Here is a 20964-nt window from a genome sequence, read left to right as displayed (position 1 = left end):
TGAGCAGATCTGACCTAGAAGGTGCATGCTGACAGCTTGAGCTAGAATACTTTGTGCTGTGGCTTCTGGGACAAATGGGTTGACATCAGCTCCTGAATATGCATGTGGAAGAAGCTAGTGTTGGTATGCAGGCTCCTTTTTAGTGATTCATGTGCTACAATCAGAGCTGTGTGGGTCCAAAACAGAGTCAGTGGAAGGTGAGGAAGAAAGGATGCCTCCAAAACATGGATCAGGCCATGTCCAGAGCAGATGAAGGACGTAGGACAACATGCCTGTCCTCCACCAGCACCTTTTCCCAGGGAATTTAGACAGAACCTAGGTGATGTATGTAGGGCTTCCCTTTAGGGTTAGGCAAAAGAAGGTGATGGGAATCCAAAGACGATGCAGCTCTGTCCCTCACTCACCTTATCTGTCCACAAGATTTTGGAGAGAATGGTATGAAAAGGCAATATTCTCTCTCAGATTCCTGGATGGCACTGGCCAGAGTACTCCTCTGATTTAAATAACATGGCATATTTGCGGGGGAAAACATAATATTAATGACAAGAAAATAAGCCCAGCATCCCAAATCTTCATTTCATAATCACTCCTAGCACATAATCCACCTGACTTCTTGCAGAATAAAACATCCTTAACCCACTTCACTCTGCAGAGTTGCCTGTTCCTCTGCACTGGATGGAAAGGAGCACATATAACCAGCTTAAAGGAGACAACCAACTTCTAGGCAGTTAGTGAGGCAACAGGGATTCCAGTATTTCAGCATAAATCTACTCTTAAAGAGGTTTCGTTTTGCTTAATTTTTTCATGTGGCTACTTTAAGACTTAATGAGATTTAGCCAAACCTCTAACCTCCGTCACTCATGTCACGAGTGCTTTACGCAATGCTTTTGCTGGGAATTTGCCTGTGTGAGGCTTCAGTTTTCAGTGCAGGGTTTCCTCCTACAAAAAAGGACTGTCTATTCACTGATGCTGTTCCTGTCTCCCCTATAACCCTGCCGTTGATCTGAAAGAGATTTGCAGCGTAAGCCTTCATTATGCAAAGTCCTGTTGAAATCTCTGGCATTTTGCAAGGCGTGTGCGCTTTCTGCAGCCCAGAATAAGTAGTCTGAAGGTGCTCATATATTTAAGAAAAAGCAACATTAACTTCAGTGTGTCTGGGGAATCACATTTTAAGCACAGTGATACAAGCTAGGCAATAAAAGGGATTTTAGACATCTCAGCTAGAGGTGTGTGTTGGGTGAAGGGTTGTACTGGTGGAGTTTGCAAATGATGTAGCCAAATTTTGTTGTCACTCCCAAAGCAAAGTCCTATCTGTTTCACCATGGCCTCACTCTTTCTGTGCCATGTCTGGAGGCTGTTTATAATGAGGGCTGTCCTTTCTTGCACACTAATATGCTTTTCTCTGTCACTTGGCTTAGAAGACTCAACTGGTCTTTGCGGGCATTGGAAGATGAGCAGCAGGGGTGAGTTAGTCATTGTCCTCACTGCCCAGAGAAGGCATCCCCCATTGAGCTGAGTGGATTCAAGATGAGTTAACCTCAAGTTAAACATTTCTGCACCTGAGTGAGAGGATTCCTATCTGAGTGATAATGAGTCAAGTCTAATGTGGAGATAAATTTCTCAGTTCATTTTCTCCAATGACAGGCTGATAGTTAACCAATAATATGCTGTGAATAATGGATGTGCGATGAAGTACATACTGTCTGAAATGTCCTGTTAGATATATTCATAAGGTAGGAAATATCCCAAGGCATCATAACAGAATGGTTTGAGATCTAAAAAGAAGGTAATATCTAAAGGGCAACAAATGAATGGATTACTTCTTACTCAGTCCCCTTCCCACTCAGGCCCCAAAGATCAAAGTAACCTTCTTAGCTGGGCAACCAAGTCAGAAAAGGAGCCTTTAGTCGCCAAAGGGTATGATTTTCAAATGTGATCAACACTGGGCTGGATGTCACTGAAGAGACTAAAACTTCCACGTCTCCACACAAAGCAGAGGAGACTCATTAGATTTGAAGATTCATCCTTCAGTTAGCACTGCTAACTTTGAAGGAGCACCAGAAGTTAGTGCAAGATCCTTCGTGCTGGCTTGAGCTGAACAGATAAATCCATCCGAGAGCAATTTTGGGGTGGACAGGCATCAGCAGTGGGCAGCCATCATCACTACTCTTGCCCTGTTAGCATGGGTCTGACGTTGTTTTGTCTTGGACCAGCTAACTGAGCCAAAAATCCCCAATCTCCTTGGGGGTAAACACAAATCAGGGACCATTATCTAGAGGCCATTGGATATAGCCACCTTTGGATGGCAAGAGATGGGGTATGGATAGTTCCAGGGTGTGCCTGCTGGCCACAGGGCTGAAGAACAATCCCTGCAAATACTTGATTCTTAGTAAAGATGGAGACACTGAGGACTACAGGAAGGAGATGACACGGTGGATGGAAAAGTATGCCTAGGGGAAAGTGCTTGTTGTGAATTATTGCTGCCTGTTTTCTGCAAATGTCTTTCAATTTAGGTGTAACTAAATATATACATTCCAACAATGCTGAAACATGAATCCAAAAACCCAAATTCAAATCCCTATGACCTCACTACACAAAATTGTCCTCGTTTGTGCAGAGTCCCATAATCAGAGCTACCCGTTATAAACAAGCTGGGGTTTGCCCTTTCTATACAAGCATCAGACTCCAGGGGGCTTAGTACAAAAAAGACCAACACATCATCAACATCCTCAGTTTGGGATGGGAGGGACACTAGTGCAGGCCTAGGCAAAATCCTTTTCCTCTAGAAACAGAAATCCTCCTCCCTTTGACCAGTGTATTTTTCCTTAGATCCAGCAAGACTCAACTGGAACAGGTTGCCCAGAGAAGTGACAGATGCCCCATCCCTGGAGGTGTTCAAGGCCGGGTTGGATGGGACTATGAGCAACATGATCCAGTGGAAGGTGTCCCTGTCCATGGCAGGGGTGGTGGAAATGGATGATCTTTAAGGTCCCTTCCAATCCAATCCAAACCATTCTATGATTCTATGATAAATGCAATGTAAAAGCCTTTACCTCACAGAATCCTCGATAACAGGAGATGAGGTGGTTGAAAGGTGTACCAGAGTTTGGGCTTTGACTTGGGCTGTGAGACAAATCATAAGGAAAAAAAATGCTAAGATTTTCCCTATGGTTTTGAAGACATATTCTCTCTCCCTCTCTCTCTCTCTCTCTCTCTCTCTCAACATTCCTTGGAGAGTGAAAGAAATGGGAAACATGTATCACCCAGCCCTGGTTCCCTGTGGTAGAAGAAGTGTGAGTAGAAAAGCAGTTGCCATGTGGCCAAGGGACCGTAACAGTTGTGTGCTTGCTGAAGGGGCTTGGCAGGGAGGAACCAGAAATCTATGTTGAAAGTTCATCCTGATTCAGCCACAGTTTCCCTTTAAATATTCATCAGCAGACCAAGGAGGCACCTCACAGAATGCCCAGGTAGCTCCAAACACATAAGCAGCTCTCCTGGGAGGCCACTCATATGACTCAAATGCTTTGCCAGACTGGGGCATATGGCTCTGTTCCTGCTGTCCCCTCCTTCTCACCAAAGCCGGATGACAGATAGCAATTTGGTGCCCTGCTTGAAGTAAGTTGCTGGTGTCAGGCCAATTCCCAGCAGCAGCAAAAAGCCATCTCCACAGTTGGCAGTGGGCACTGAGGATGTCTTGCTCTGGCATGCTGAGAGCAGGCCAAGCCTGAGGCATGCTGGCACTGAGCAGCATGGGGAAAGCTTGCCCCATCATCAGCCATATTGTCCCAGCGCAGTGGGGAAGGACCAGGTCCAAGAGCCTTTGAAGCCAGTGACAGCTTCCTTTTTTTGTTTTCTAATGGGCTTTGGAGCAAGCCCAAAGAGAGACGTCATCCCTTAGCCCATCCCCACCTGCAGCTTCTCCGTCCACCACCTTGTTGTAGCACTCACTCTGTTACTTTGGAGTGCTGATAAAAACCCTTCTGTTCATATCACGTGCCACCATCATGCATATGGCATGCCATAGCCAATAAAGATGAGTCACTATTCATGGGACAGCACTGGCAGATAGCCAGTGCTGCCAATTTTAGGCTTTGTAGAACCATGGTAGTCATTGGGAGGGGGTTACATCATCAGAGCACTGCACAAACATTAGCCCATGCTGTTCCTAGGAGTTGTAGGCCAGCTGGGAAACTGAGGCACAGATGGAGAGGTTTGAGTAGCCTAAGGTTTCTAGGCTGAAGGCTCCAGGGGAGCAAGTTCATGCCAGATTCCAGGCAGGAAATTAAGGCTTTTTTTTTTTTTTTTCAGGTAATTTTATGATGCAGACTTTCTTGGAGACATACTTCTCACAGCAGATTCATGATTAGAGCATAGGTAGAGGTGGCTGCACACTGCTATGTGGTTGGCTAGTAAAATACATGAGACTTCAATTGTTTTCGTCTTTAGGTTGCTCTAGTGCGCAGCCCTGGTGTTCACATCAGCCATTCATGAAAGCATGCAAATTCTGGATAAACAGAGAGTAGGTAGCCGCTGAGGTTTGTGAAAAAAAACTGGGAAAGATGAAGGGCAGGTGCTGATCAGGGAATTCTCTGTGTTTCTAACCCTGATGTAGATGGAGTGGTTCAGGTTGGTGCAAAATTGCTGAGTCTTGAGGAAAGAACTTTCTTGTTTCAGGAACTATCAGTTGTTTTAGATGATTAGCTTGGGGTGACAGTCAAGAGGATAGGAGTGCAGCAGATTTACTGAGTCAGTGGAAATCTCCTGAAATGACTTTTGTCCTAAGTGGCATTTGACCAACCTCATGCTCTCAGCGTCCTCAGTACATTCATGTCTTTGCATGGATGCTCACTGATGGAGGATGTCCACCAGGCACGGTCATTTCCCTGTCACAGGATCCCATATCTTGTATACCCAAAGGTGCAAACAGATGTTTGCAGTAGGGGAATGGACATGTGGTTTCATCTCAGCCTGCCCTGGAGAAAGGTGATGTTCATTAACCTGTTGGAGAGCCAGTCTCAACTTCATCTTGCATACGCGTGAACTTCTGAGGAGGCAAAAAGAACCAGGAGAGAGATAAGTCAACCTAAGCATGACTTAACTGGTGGTTGCTGGCATGTCGTTGCATTCTGGCCTACTACACATCGCTTAGACCTTTGCAGAGTGTACAAAGCATGTGAAGCAGAGGAAGAAACGGGTTCCTGCTGTAATCTTTGGAAGTCAGTCTCTCTGGTGACTTCAGTTACCCCACTGCAATACAGCACCAGCTGTACCACATCTGGTTTTGTCACTTTGTCACTCACAGAAGTGCTCTGCCGTACTCGCTCTAATGATGCCAGCCTTGTGTACTCTTCAGAAGTGTTGAGATGCTGCTTCTTTTCAGGTGACCAGTCCCCTCACCTGAAATCATGCTAAGATAATTACACCAATGACCCCTACACAATAACAGATTTATAAACCATAAGGTTAGCAAAGCGTGCACTGCTGACACATCTCCTCAAAACACACTGAATGAAGACGTCTTCCCTCGGCCAGTGAGTTTGAACAAAGTTTGGTTTCCTTCCTCTTCCTCATCAGGTCAAAAGCATTTCCAGAGCTGGGTTTATTTATTGGCCTACAAACTTTCTGTGTCCAGGCCAAACCATTAACCAGAGGCAGTTTGCAGGATCCATGTTTGGTATTGTCACAGACTGTTTGAAACAATGCCCTGATGTTTCCTCATCTCCAAGGAATTGGCAGTGGGAGCTGTATTTATAACAGGAAGTTCCTTCACTAAGCCCTGGCAGAAGATGTTGCTTCCTCAATCTGGTGATGAGTCTGTTGGGTTTCATCTGTGCTAATAAACTGAAACACATCAGAACATGAGCACAGCCACCCGATCTGGGTCATCTACGTGGTTCAGTTACCATCACAATCCTTGGCATAGTTTTAGTCCACGACAGCTAGCACAGACCCAAACAATTTCCAGGCTGGGCTCAAGTGTTAGCACACGCCAAGGATGATGCCCAAAAAGCAGTCTGGATTGGGCCATTGTGTTTTAAAGGCTGAGATAGAATAGTGACATAGATATAGCAGTCAACAGAATTAGGCTTTGCTTAGTTGCTTATCTCTCGGCACAGGGTCCCAGGTTCAAACGCTGCCCCAGACCTGTGTAAGGGTAAAGAGATTCTCAGGGTTATCTCTAGAAGCAAACAGCAGAACTCCTAGGGCTTTCCTTTCCAGTGTTGATGTGGTCTCTTATTTTTCAGAGTATTTTAGTCCCATCCGCATGATTACAACATCCTTTCAACTTGTGCTAGGCAGTTTTAAATTCTTCTCAATGACTGTGGTTCTCATCTGACTTAAACTAGAGTGCCAGGATAAAGTGGCTGTATCAAATATCAAACATACAGTGCAAAAATGCAAATATATTGCATATGTTTGTGGAGTTGTGGTTCCAACTACCCCCAGTCAGAACACAGAAATGGGTGGGAAGAGATTTTATTCTAAATCAAGCTATGTGTTATTTTCCTTAGCAAATGGGGTTTTCTGCTTTTCAGTTCATTTTAGTAATATCATAAGGTGTGTTTCTCTTCTAAATGTTTCTAGCTGTAGATTTCAAATATCATTAGGTCTGAATAATCTCAGTATGTGAGGCTTGTTCTGATCTTTGCAGAGTGTAAATTGTGAGCTGGAGTCTGTTAAGATGTTCAATATGCTCAAGAATCTGAGCAAATAACCGGCCGCTAAAAGTTGTATCTAAATTTTCCTTCACAAAGGACCAGCTGTTGAATGTGCAGTATGTTTTTTTCCTTCAAGAGTAGCTCTTCTTGGGTTGTGCCATCTTATTTTTCCCAGCTAAAGTAATCATGTGTTCAAGGGTTTTTGTCCTGTCACTCTGGGAGGGACTGTTTCAAACAGAGGGAAAAAACCTAGATCTCAGCAGTCAACGACCACACAATACTGCACATCTAACCGAGGCTACAAGAACAGCACAGTGATAACTGGGTGACTTTAGTCTCTAGAAATCCATAGTAGGTCCATGCTAATGGTGATGCTTAGCTCTCCATATTAACTATAAAGGTAGATTAGGTTGATTTTTCTTCCATCTCAGGTGCCTGGTAGGATTTGGATGCATCTGGGCCACACTGATGGCCATGTGAATAAAAGGCTCTGCTCAAGCTACTCTGATTTCTGAACTGAGGTCAAAAGCAAGTGAGCACAAGAAGAACCAAAGAGTGCACCAAGAAAAAGCAATGGAAGTCTGTAGAGATACTTGTACACTTATTGGCTGGCTGTGTTACTTTCTGGTTGAACCAGGTTTCTGTAACATTGCCTACAAAGGGGGATTTGGCTCTACATGCATGATTTAAAACCTGTTCTTGCTGGAGGTGTTGTCAGGATGTACTGATGGAGCATTGCAAGGGGAATCTTTTGGGGTCTCCTAAGGAGCTTCAAATCCTCTTCTCTGTGGCTGTTGACTTTTGGGGATTCAGATGGGGTTCTTTTTCAGTGTGATTCTGACACAATGATTAAAGGCATTCGGATTAACAGGAATTTAGCTGAAGTCTTGTAATTACAGTGATGACTGTGCAGAAGGTATCTCACTCTGAATAGAGCAGCAATTCATTAAACCTTTGACAAAAATAGACATGTATAAGAGTTCTCGTGCTCTATTTCCAAACACCCTAAACTATGCCCAGAAAACCCTGGCTGCACTCTCCCAGCGTATTTCCACTGCAGATTTATCCCAGGTGATTGGCACCTGGATAAATTTAGACCGGGCTCAGACCAACTGTCTCTCTTTCCTGTATGTGTGGCTTTAGAAAACAGGGATGCACATAGCTGTTGGTGCTGAGCATCTCAAAGAACCTTGAGACACTCCACATAAGTTTCAGCACACCTTTTGGAGGATGCACTGGGGAAGGATGCACCAGGGAAGTTCCTAGAGAGATATTTGCACTTGCATAAGATAGCCTGAGTCCTCAGTGCAGGGGGGTGGTTTACCAGGCTACACAACCCCCGATTTAAGTGGTAATAGCAGCTATTCTAGTTGGAAACAGTCAAATGTAGCCCCACACCAACATCAAAAACCAGCAGCAAATTTAATGAGATTTCTGATTTACTGGCCAAAATTCACGAAGGAAAGAACTGTTTTGTATTAACACCCACAAAATAGCATCTACTGAAGTGGAACTTGCTTTTGGTCAGAGGGGGACAGTGAATTCCTTTCTTTAGATTTTCTTAGCATTTAGGGGAAGTTTCAAATTGGAGGAATAATTTCAAAATAAATAGCTGCATGTGATAATAATGTCATAATAATGTCACACCAAAAAGGGACTGAAAAGGAAAGATTAGTCTTGTTGAATGTCCTTCCTTTCCTCCATGATTGCCTGCAGATTCTTTAGGACTGAAACTATTGACCAGTCTCAGCCCAGGTTCCTGAGTGGGCTTGGACACCTACTGTGCATTACTGCCCCTGAAAAGTATGATTTTGAAGTTATTTTCCTTTAACTCTACCGGTAGACTTCCGTCAAAGACTCTACCAGCTGGAAAGACCTTCAGAGGAGGGGTTTTCTCTGTAAGGCAAGGTTTGCCCATCTAGCTGTAGTAATTGAGTCATTTTCCTCAGGCATAGCTTTGAGAGCATAACTGAGACCAGATTTCTAGGAGGATTAACCTATACTACCAAAATAACATTTTGCTAGCATAAAGCTGTCTACACTGCTGAATTATGCCTTGCCTAAGCTCTAGCTGCAATGACTGACTCCCCAGAGCCACCTGGGCTCGACACAACAGCCACCTGAGCTAATTTGCTCTGTCCAAAAGCCCAGTCTGGAATATCTGGCAATATGAGAGGCTTCACCTCCATGAGTTGAACTGCAGATCTTTCACATTATTTTTAAAGTGATGAAGGGGATTATATGATCAAGTTTGTGATAAGCAGAGGACTGTGCATGGTTTATCTCTGTATCTGTAATGCAAACAGTGATGGCACTCAAGTGTTTCTGTTAACATGGTCTCTGGTACAGTTTTGGCCAGCTCACCCTTTCCCAAAGTTTTCAGAGCATGAGGAAAATAGGTTCATATAGTCCAGGAACTGTTCCCAAAAGGCAGATTTGATACAACTACTGTGAGAGCTTAATAGTATGGCCATGGTAGGCTGTGCCAGCTGGGCTCAAGGTCGGTGAGTCGTTCTGGCTCTGTTTCTCGTTTGCTGCTTCAGATGCCACCACAGTGACCCAGGGTCTCTCAAGGCCTGGATTCCTGGGTTCCCTTCTCTCTACTGTTATGAGTGGTTATTTGGTGGCGAGCTACTATACAAGATCAAAGATCTCAGTTAGCTAAGTGAGATGAGGTTTTTAAGGACTGAGATTTCAGCTTCAGGAAAGTGCTGCCAGATATGTTTAAGCTTTGGAGTGGATGTCAGCAGCTTTTTGCCTACATAAATAGGTAAAACCTGGGATACCTGCTATCAGCATCCTAAGAACAGGGCAAGGCAATCATAGAAAGTAAATAGTGACCTTAGATGCTTGTGCGGGCTGTGTGCATATATGTGTGTCGGAGTCAGCCTTCTTCTCACTGATGTAGCAGGGGGATAGTGACTTTCTGCTGCCACTTTCTTGAGGATGGCAATAACCTTGTCTGGCTGTTCAGAGAAATGCAAGTTAAATATGTCCTCTGACTGGTCACAGCACCCTTCTGTCATTGTTTAGGGGGTTGTTTTAATAGAATAATAGAATGATTTGGGTTGAAAAGAACCTTTAAGGCCATCTAGTCCAACCCCCTTCCTTGGCCTTCAGTGGAATAAAATTGTTGTGTTGCATCACTTGAATTTGCCCATGTTATGTTGGATCTAGCAACTTCTACTCTGCAGAAGTCAATGCCAGCTATTCTGCTGATCTTGGAGCCAGGAACAGGTTTCTCAAGCTGCCTTTCTTCTCTTCTTACCTTGCTGGGACTCTGGGCTCCCCTGTGAGCTCTTGTAAGGATTTGGTGGACACTAAACCATTGTTATCTATGGTACTTTTCATCTTACCCACTTTCACTAGTTTTCTCTTTTCAGTTTGATCATGCATACACGAGATGGAGTCAATGGAGGGACAGAGAGGCACCTCCAGAGGGCAACTCATCCCATGCCTCAGACAGGTCTCCTTGAGTGGGATTACCTTGAGGCACATGATGCAAGGAAGACCAGGGGAAGCTTTGCCAGTCCTTATGCGGTGAGGGATAGCCAACATTTTCAACAGGGGATTTGACACTTCACTGAGGGTATTTAAAGACAATCCAAAATAGAGGACAGATTATCCCTTTTCTGCTTGGCCTAGGGTGCTTGTGCCTTCTGCAGAAGGATCAGTCATTGGCTTGCATCCAGGAGAAGATATAAGAGCGGGTGGCCCCAGGGCCTGAGCCAGTTCGGCATCTCCTGAGTTCACAGAGGAGATGAATAGGAGAAAACGTGACAGAAGCAGCCGAGATAATGAGAGCATAGTTCAGGCGAATGTGGCCAGTCATCCCTTCTCGAGGTAGAGAAAAGGGGGCTTTGGGGAGAACTGAAAGGCAGCAGGATGAAAAGGGAAAAAAGCAAGTCTTTTTGAAATGGAATCCAGAATGAACCTGTGGACCTCAGTTCTTCAAGGCAGTGCCAAAGCAAAGGCTGTAGGGGAACTAAAAAGAGATCCAGCGTTTCTAGGGTCACCGAGGACATCTTAATTGAGCAAAAAGAAAAGGTTTTAGGAAGCATTCACATTTAAGGGTGTGAGACAGCCTTTAACTGGCAAGGGGTGGGAGGGCATCTCTCCATGTGAGCAAGCTGTTCTGAAGTTGCCTTGCTACAGACTTTTGCGTGCTCATAATAAAACATTTGGGAACATGGATGTTCCTTTGGTCTAATGTGGAAGGCCCTCCCTGTGCTACCTTGAACATGGACTGCCCTGTATAGATACTTAAAGCAAGCAAGACCCAGTGGGATTCTGTGGTAGAAGACGCTATTCCTGTTGTCCAGATCTACTTGGAGATTGGTCCTTTAGATGAGTAACTTACCTTTGCCACCTGCCTTTTTGAAACAATCATCAGCAGTTTTCTGTTTCTTATAGACTAGTGAGGCTGTGTCCTGTGGGAGTCAGATCTTGGGGAGAATTGGGCTGTGGTGTTCCTTGGAAGAAGTTCTCTGAACAGCTAGGAAGCTACAGGTGCTCAGGATTTGAAACGCACTGCTTGCCCAATGAAACTAAAGCATTTTTCATGAGAAAAGAGTGAAGGACAGGACACCGGTGTAACAAGCAGAAATATTCAAGTCACATCTCTTCCCAATATCAGGCTCTGGTTTCTCACCATTGGTCACTCCTGCTCTGAGTGGAGTACAGAGGTGTCACATAGACATGAACAGGCCATTCCTTGGTTACACTTATGAGTGATGTTCACCATAAGTTCACTTATGAGTGATGTTCACCATATGCTGATCTGCCATAATGGACTGTGGCACGCTGGAGAAACTGGTTGAGGAAGTGTCCTAAAGTCCTATGGGGAAAATGAAGGTCAAAGCAGTCTGTACAGCCTTTTTATTATTTATATACAGGTAATGATCTGTATTTTTCCATGTTCAAAGTGAAAAATGAAGAGGGAGAATGAAAGAAAGAAGACAAAACCAATTCCCACCTCTGAAAGGAAAGAAAAAGGGAAGCATTAAACTCCAGTAGGACCAAATGAAAACAGAACTGGGGTCTAATTCTTACCCCTTTTACTCTGGTGCAAATAAATAAAAACAGACTACAAAGGAAGGGGGAGCAATTTTCAGGCAATGTTGTTACAAAAGCAGAATCCAGCTTGTTCTCTTTTGTATATCAGTGAATTTTTGCTCTGTGTGCATCAAAATGAAAGCCTGCCTCTAGATTCATACTGAGCTTCAGGGAGGAACGTGCCACCCCAAGGGGAAAACACAATAACAGGGTTCACAGCACAGAGGCCTGAGCAGCTAGCGAATGACGGGGAGGAACTGAGATGTGGCACTTGGCATTAAGCAAGCACTGCTTTTGTACAGGGGCTGATGGAAGGTTTCACGTTGCACTGAGTATTTGCTGTCCAGCTCACCCAGGAGGAATGTTGGTATCTCCCCATTTTGTTTTAGTAGAATCTTCAGAGAATTACTGTCAAAAAAGAAATAGAGCACCGTTAAGGCATCATTTTACAGTTTAAAGGGGCAGGCACCATAGTAAATACTTAAGGACTGTGGTACACTAAGTGCGTTCAGATTACTTACAGCCAATAACTTGCAGCTGGATTCGTGATGGAAACTGTACATGTCCTTAGTGAAAATCCACTCTCCTCAGCTGAACAACACTGTGAGTAAGGGAAAAAATAGATACATCGTTCATTTTAAATATTCTTTTGTGTGTGTATGATTTGTCTACAAAGTTTTTATTAGGCTGGTTGTAAAATGATGTGTAACTGCAGAGCATGAATGGGCCAGATAGGCTTGGATGGCTTTGGCTTTCCATGCACTGTTTTTATTCCTGGGGAGATTTAAATTATATATTAGGAAAAAAAATTCTCCTGTGAGGCACTGGCGCAGGTTGCCCTGAGAAGCAGTAGATGCTCTGTCCCTGGAGGTGTTAAATGCCAGGCTGGATGGGACTTTGAGCAACCTGATCCAGCCGAAGGTGTCCCTGCTCATGGCAGGGCGGGTTGGAACTGGATGATCTTTAAGGTTCCTTCTGAACCAAACCATTCTATGATTCCAGAAATGGCAATTTAAGGGGGGTCATTGTTTAGATTCTCTCTTCTGGAAGTGGGCTTTTCAATGACCCTCATTATGTTTCTGAGATGGCCTTTTCTTAGGCCATCAATATGAACTAGAGGATGAAAACAGAAATAGGCTGAAAATCAACCTGTCCCCAGCAAGGCTCCAGGAGCATCCCTTGAACTCGGAGTGGTTCATGCTGCTCTCCTCCAGTATCAGATCGCTACCTGCATTATACTCTAGTCCACTCATAGAATCACCAGGTTGGAAAGGACCCACTGGATCATCGAGTCTAACCATTCCTATCAATTCCTAAACCATGCCCCTCAGCACCTCATCCACCCATCCTTTAAACACCTCCAAGGAAGGTGAGTCAACCACCTCCCTGGGCAGCCTGTTCCAGTGCCCAATGACCCTTTCTGTGAAAAATTTTTTCCTGATGTCCAGCCTGAACGTCTCCTGGCAGAGCTTGAGGCCATTCCCTCTTGTCCTGTCCTCAGTCACTTGGGAGAAGAGGCCAGCTCCCTCCTCTCCACAACCTCCTTTCAGGTAGTTGTAGAGAGCAATAAGGTCTCTCCTCAGCCTCCTCTTCTCCAGGCTACACAACCCCAGCTCTCTCAGCTGCTCCTCGTAAAACTTGTTCTCCAGCCCCCTCACCAGCTTCGTTGCTCTTCTCTGGACACGCTCCAGACCCTCAACATCCTTCTTGTGGTGAGGGGCCTTATTGTGGTGAGGGGAACATGATGTTTTCATGATCCCAAGCAATGACTCTTGTTTCCCTTTCTCAGAGATTCTATTCCTTGGTCCAACAGTCTTCTCAGAAAGTTTAGCCTTTGACATAGATGCTTTCTCAGTCTTTGTGCCATGTCTGTTTACCACTGAAGGGTGTTAAGTCCCCCTGAGAAAGAATTACTAAGCCAAGAAGTCATCATCAAAGCAGTTTAATATGATGGACTATTTCAGTTCCAGATTCAGACATCTAAACAAAGGTATCTTTGATGAAGGCATTTCCACATGATGGGGGGTGTCTAAGCTTCCATTATGCTCAGTGGAGATATAGACGATACAGCGACAGGGTCTAAACAACCGCCTCAGTACACATCTATCTCCACAAGCTGTAATGACTCAGGAAACAATTTGCTTGACTTTTGCCTAGTGCCATTTGAGATGACCTGAGTACCCTTTCCACTCCAGCTCCCAGCTTAAAAATGTTCTTGTCTTAAAAATGTTCTTGTCTTCTGTATGTGAGTTTGTCACATCTGCCAGCGCCACATGGAGGTTTGTAACATCCTATAGCATCTCAAATGTTGCTGGATTCCTGTCTGTGAGGGTTGCTGTAAGATTTAATTCTCCATCAAGTAAAGTAAGAGATATCACTCACCCATGGACACCTCGAGGTGAGTCTCTATAGTAGGAGCTCAATCCTGTATGAAAAGCAAGGTGCACTGTGATGTAAAAGAGATATATTCCCTGCTTTAGCATGGATTTTATATGAAACCTTGAATAAATCCTTCAAATCTTAGTGCTTCCTCTTGTCAAGTAGGGACATAATAAAGCTCTCCCTCACCATACTGAGTGTAAGTTAGGAGATGTCTCATCGTAAGGACTTCAGGGAACATTACTAAAGGGATTTGGGGGACTAATACTTGCGATGTGTCATTCAGGACACATGGGCTTGACTCCTCAATGGTGCTGACTACAGCCTGTGAGTCACTCATTGCTTTTATCAGGTGATAAGAGGAGTTCAAGGGCTGTTGTACAGCTCAGTGTGGAGAGTATGAAGATAACCTCAGTCTATGACAGTTTCACTTGTTACAGGCAGGTGGGTTACAGATCCCATGGATGCAACCCCAGGGCTTCCAGACCCATGGGAGCTGGTGTCCTTCTGGCTTGAGAATGCCCACAGAGGTATGGCAGTGCATGCTGAGTATTTTCCACTCCCAAGACTAAGCACAAAGTGGGAGGAGTGGGAGTGGGCTTGTTGAAGTGACTTCAGTTTTAAACCATCCCCAACCCTTTGATAAACAAACCTTGTAAGGGAGTTGAAATCCACTCGTGCTAGATGAAGGTGCATCAGTCACCATGTGAAAAAGTCAAAATCAAGATATAAACATACTTCCCATGTGATCCAAGTTGCCAGAAGTTTTTATTCTAGTTATAATTGGACAGGTGTCTCTAGTTGCTTAGAAATAAGGCTTGGAAAAAGTGGAAGAGAAAGAAACAGTTTATCCCACAGCCTATGAAGATGTATGAAGATGTCACAGGCTAGAAGTAACAAGCAGAGATGGGAACTCATGGTCACAGTTACAAAAGCCAAGGCATGCTTTGTCATTTAGGTCTGTATCATAAAATCATAGAATAGTTTGTATTGGAAGGGACCTCAAAGATCATCCAGCTCCAACTTCCACCCCCGCCGCAGGGGGCACCTTCCACTAGAATGAAATACCCAGGGAATAATTCCTATTGCAACAAAGTAAGACATACCAGAGAAGTCTTTATATTGCTCCATGGCTACCGTTGATATGCACCTACTGATCACAGCCCCCCTTACTCCCAGGTCCACATCCTGCTCGTCACTAGGATGCCAAAATTCGCATTCAGCACAGAGTTGTGAATTTTTAAACAACAGCAGGAGTATGGCAAGATGTCTAGAGATACCTCATATCCCCCCTCAGATCTCAGTGCGAATGAGGAGACAACAAACTGTTTTGTAAGTGTAGGACTCATCCTGCCTGACTGTCCCTGCACTCCCCTGTCAAAGGATGGATAAAGACACTTTGGCAGGATGAGTCAACCCCCCCACCCCTTATCCCACACATGGATCTTAGGACAGGGTGAATCACGTTCTGGGGGTGTCTGTCTCTCTCTGTTGACTTGAGGAGATGTTCAGATGACTATCAGCAGGCATGGTACTGTGCAATACAAGTGACTCAACACACATACCCCTCAGCCAGCTCTGTCCAATTTACAGCAAAGGCTGTGATTAATGTAGGTTTCTGCACTGAAAATGTTTCAGTGGGAAAAGCCTTCATAGGTATAGCAGGTTTTTGTTTCTCGTGTATTTTATTCCTCTCTCTATTGTAGAATAAATGAACCCAACAGAAACATTTTTAAGCCAGTGTGACACATCTGTCTCTCGTGGCCTGGTGCTGCTTGAGTTTCCATATACAGGTATCACTAAAACCATACAAGTTTCTAGTATAGAAGTACTAAAATACCACAATACATGACTTTTTTTTTTTTTATGTTAATCATGGAAAGTTTTTAAACTGAATAGCTAGAAGATGTTGCATCAGGCACAATACCTACAGGTATAGCATCACTTACCATAAGAACTGTGACATTACTCGGACTTCCAAAACTATTATGTATACCAAAAATATAACACAGCCCTGAAAGCCACCGTATCCTGGGCTGCACCCAAAGAAATGTGACAAGCAGGGCAAGGAAAGTGATTCTCCTCTACTCCACTTTCATGAGACCTCACCTGGAGTCCTGCCTTCAGTTCTGGAGTCCTCAGCACAGAAAGGACATGGAGCAGTTAGAGCGAGTCCAGAGGAGACCACAAAGATGATCGGGGGGCTGGAGCACCTCCCGTATGAAACAGGCTGAGAGGGTTGGGATTGATTAACCTAGAGAAGAGAAAGCTCCAGGGAGACTTTAGAGCAGCCTTCCAGTACTTAAAGGGGGCCTACAGGTAAGCTGAGGAGGGGTTGTTTACCAGGGAGTGCAGGAATAGAACAAGAGGCAACACTTTTAAGCTGAAAGAAGGGACATTTAGATTAGACGTGAGGAATAAATGTTTTCCTGTGAGGATGGTGAGGCACTGGCACAGGTTGCCCAGTTAAGTCATGGATGCCTCGTCCCTGGAGGTGTTAAAGGCCAGGCTGGATAAGGCTTTGAGCAACCTGATGCAGTGGAAGGTGTCCCTGCCCATGTCAGGGTGGTTGAAACTGGATGAACTTTTAGATCCCTTACAACCCAAAATATTCTATGATGTGGTAGGTCAAAGATAAATCTGATCTCTATCTGTTTGGGGCTTAGGTTATTTCAGAATTTTCCGTGCATTAGAGTCCTATATGCAAGTTTTTTGCTAATGAGGACTTAGACCTAGAGGGAATTTGTGGTTTTCTTAAAGCTGGTGGCCTAAAGCTTCTGCCATTGATAAGGCCACTGATCTTTCTGGTTTGTGGTTTGTTGTTTTTCAAAATTCAGTCTGAACTGCTAATGTACGTGTGAGCCCAAAGGCAAGGTATTCAGAGAGAGACTTGAAGGCTGGTGGAAAGGCATAATTTTAGCGGACCTGCAGGCTGGGAGACTTTCAGTGAGGGACAGAGATGGGTGTCTGCCATTATTCCTGGCCACCTTTTCCATCACCTTTCCTCCAGACATAGCTAGGCTGGAAAAGGGGAAATCTGACCTCACCGCACTGTGAAGTGGACTCCTCAAAACAAAGAAGATAAAAATTGAGCTGCTGGAGCACATCCAGAGGACAGCAAAGCTGGTGAAGGGTCTGGAGAACAAGTCTTATGAGAAGCAGCTGAGGGAACTGGGGTTGTTTAGCCTGGCAAAGAGAAGGCTGTCAAGAGACCTTATTGCTCTCTACGACCATCTGAAAGGGAGGTTAGAGTGAGGGGCATGCTGGTCTCTTCCCACAAGTAACAAGTGATAGCACGAGAGGAAGCAGCCTCAAGTTGTAGCAGGGGAGGTTTAGATTGGATATAAGAAAAAAATTCTTTACCTGAGGAGTGGTGAAGCATTACAAGAGGCTGCCCAGCGCAGTGGTGGAGTCCCCATCCCTGGAGGGGTTCAAAAAATGTGTAGACGTGGCACTTTGGGACATGGTTTAGTAGGCACAGTGGTGTTAGGCTGACAGTTGGACTTGATGATCTTAGAGGTCTTTTCCAACCATAACGATTCTATGATTCTATGAAAGTCTCTAGAGTGAGGTCTTAAGAGCTTGTGAATCTTCCTTCCATCCCTATGGGAGCCAAGTCCTTGTGGTCAGAGAAAAAAGTAAGAACAAAAAAAAAGAGAAGAAATTTTCAAACATTTTAGGTTTTTAACCCTGAGCAGCTGCAGCAAGCTGTTCCTTGGGTTTTCTTAAAGAAGTTAAAGAAAAATAGAGCTGGACTTCGAGGGATGGAGGGGGGGGGTATTGTTTGTTTTGCTTGAAAACATTAGCATTTTTCTTTTAGATTTTATAGGTAATGCTCCCAGATAAATCTTTGGCAAAGGCCCAATTAAAGTCTAGCTACCAAATTATTTAGCTTTTCAAACATAGATCTTAGTCCATCAGCTGCTCCCTCACCTGTAGAGCAGTTGTCCAGTGAGCAGCAGTGGGAGCAAAGAATGAGATGTCAGTGGCCTTCTCTTTTCCTAGGAATGTTTTAATTAATTTTTATTGTGTTGCTTTGCTCAATGAGTCATTCAGTTTACCCTCACAATAATCAATGATACTGTATTTTCCCAAGGTCCTGAAGTGCGGCAGGGCGCTATTTAATCCATTGGAGCAAATGAATAGTTTAATTGTTGGTTGTGATGGGGCAGGCTCCCATTCGGAATATCATGGTGTGCCTGCCCCATGCCAGGGCACAAGGGAATGAGCTGGGAACTGAGTGTGACCCCAACACAGGCAATGCCCTCACATGTGGGAGTAGTGCCGCAAAGTCTGACTGCACTGGGCAGAGCTCCATGCTGGCAATGGCTCCTTCGTCAGTCCCAGACAAAGAAGGGGGATGGATCAGATCCAAGGTACCTCTAGGGTGTCCCACCAGGACTAGGATGAGACATGTCTGTGACTTGGATCTCTGATCTGTCCAGAAAACAAGGCTGGAGATAAGCTGCCTCTCACAAAGATCTTCAGTCCATGCTGGAAACAGGGCAGGGGAGTTGCTGGAGGGATTGGATTCTTTGTTTCAGGACCATTTGGAGGATATTGATGAGCCTTAATGTCCCCTGTATGTATCGTCCCCTGTATGTAACATGCCCTGTATGTATCATCTGCACGGGACTACAGGGTGACAAAAAAACTGACCAGCAGCCTATTTTTTTCCAGAGGTGAATGCAAACAAGGATTAAGGCAGAATCAAGTACATGTCAATGTGAATGTCGCTTGTTTGAAAGTGTTTTAGAATAAGAAAGATCCATGGAGTTACAAGGAATATAGGTGTCCTACTCTTGCAATGGTGCACTCCAAGACAGACTACTTTCTACCTTCATACTTAGTCTGCAGTGTTTAAATGGAATGTGGATTTCAAATTCTGAAATGTGGATCTAATCAGGATGGGGAGAGAAGCTGTTCCCTGTAAGAAGAGAAGAGCTGGGATGGGGCGGCAGAGCCATGAAGATAAACATAGTGTGCTATGCCATGCTTCTCCTGAATACAGCATCATTTCCAATTCCCACACTGACATTTCTGTATTTCTCTCCTCTAGACTGTAAGGACAACCTGACGTGAGTTGAACCTTTGGGCTACTGAGCCTCCCCCTGCAATAATTTAGTGATCAGATGATGTTTTCAACCAAACCTCCTGTCTAACTCGGTGGATCTGTGTGTCTTCCGGCAGGTGTGTCCTCTGTGGCCTCCCTGATGTCCCTGGCTTGGGTGCTAGCCTCCTATCACAAGCTTCTTCGGGACTCTAGGGACGACAAGAAGAGTATGAGCTACAGAGGGGCCCTCATCCATCTCTTCTGGCGCCTCTTCACCATCTCATCCCGAGTTATTTCTTTTGCTCTCTTTGCTTCCATCTTCCAGCTCTACTTTGGGATCTTTGTAGTGGTCCACTGGTGTGCCATGGCTTTCTGGATCATCCATGGTGGGACAGATTTCTGCATGTCTAAGTGGGAGGAGATCCTCTTCAACATGGTGGTAGGGATTGTGTACATTTTCTGCTGGTTTAATGTCAAGGAAGGGCGGACTCGATACAGAATGTTTGCGTATTACACGGTAGTCCTGACGGAGAACGCTGCCTTGACGCTCCTTTGGTATTTTTACAGAGATCCTGACACTACTGACTCATATGCCGTGCCAGCACTGTGTTGTGTCTTTCTTAGCTTTGCTGCTGGGATAGCTTTGATGCTGTTATATTATGGTGTGCTGCATCCCATGGGGCCAAGAGCTAAGATCCTTGTCAGCTCCTGTTGCGCCGAGCTGCTCTGGGGCATTCCTTTGCCCCCCGATGTTGAGCCCATGGCACCCCAAACCCCTGGGTACCGGGGGGCCCAGGCTACGCCCACCAGAGCGGTCACGGAGCAACAGGAGGAACTCACAGCTGACACTTGCTTGCCCGTTTTCCAGGTGAGAGCAATGGTACCATCTACTCCATCTGGGAGACCCTACCCCCCTGAGGGGCCTCTCATTAAAATTGACATCCCAAGAAAAAGATACCCTGCATGGGATGCTCATTTTGTAGACAGGAGGTTAAGAAGAACTATCAACATCCTCCAGTATGTCACCCCCACAGCTGTAGGTATTAGGTATAGAGATGGACCTCTCTTATATGAGTTGCTACAATATGAATCTTCACTTTAAAAGCTCCTTAAAGCAAAAGTAAAAGAGGGGACCTTATTTTTGTTTACGGTAAACACAGATCATGAAACAAACACAAACCTTCAGATAAGCTTTCTTTCTGGTTGCTGTATGTATAAAAAAAAAAAAAGATATTCTCTATGTTTTGTAAGTAAAAACAAAAAGAAAAACTTTTCTTTTGTTTTTTACACACAAGAAACAGTATTTCAACTTCCACACCTAGGATTCACAGGTGGAGAAGGAGGCATCTCCACATCAGTTTTATACCGTACACCAAGTGTAGAACATTATTTATGGGATTGGTGCTGATTGAAAAATAAAAAAAAACAAACAAACAAACCTACAACTGCCTTATGCCCTTAGGTGCTGAGTTTCATTAAGTACTGTCACCTTTCTCATGCAAAACTCTTTGATGATTATATGCCAGGAAAAAAACCCAACTGAAAAACAAAACTTAAAATAAAAAAAAAAAAAATTAAAAAAAAAGAAAATAAAAAAATTAACAACAACAACAAAAAGAGAGAAACGTATGAAAAAAAATCTCATTGCTCTGATTGGATTTAGCAGAAAAACCCCAAAAATGTCTAAAGATAAGAAAGCAAAGCCAAGACATCCTCAGTGGCGTTTTATTTTTCCAACAGTTGAAAGACAAAATCAGGACTGTAACTCAATTTGCCAATGGATCTATAACACCATTTGGCCAAGGCTGTGAGCCTTGA

General features: G+C 44.4%; 1 protein-coding gene across 1 annotated transcript in view; it reads left to right on the top strand.

Annotated features, from left to right (window-relative positions):
• Positions 1–20583, top strand: part of XKR6 (XK related 6) — a 206192-nt gene extending 185609 nt beyond the window's left edge. Inside the window, exon 3 of the mRNA XM_054061314.1 lies at positions 19284–20583. Within this exon, the coding sequence (XP_053917289.1) occupies positions 19284–20248 (965 nt within the window). The 3' untranslated portion in view covers positions 20249–20583. The remainder of the gene's footprint in view (positions 1–19283) is intronic.
• Positions 20584–20964: the final 381 nt, after the last annotated feature.

The sequence above is a fragment of the Cuculus canorus genome, chromosome 3 (genome assembly GCF_017976375.1).
Source record: "Cuculus canorus isolate bCucCan1 chromosome 3, bCucCan1.pri, whole genome shotgun sequence".
In the NCBI taxonomy this organism is placed as follows: domain Eukaryota; kingdom Metazoa; phylum Chordata; class Aves; order Cuculiformes; family Cuculidae; genus Cuculus; species Cuculus canorus.
Note: the sequence above shows the minus strand (reverse complement) of the source record. Positions and strands in the feature narration are given on the sequence as shown.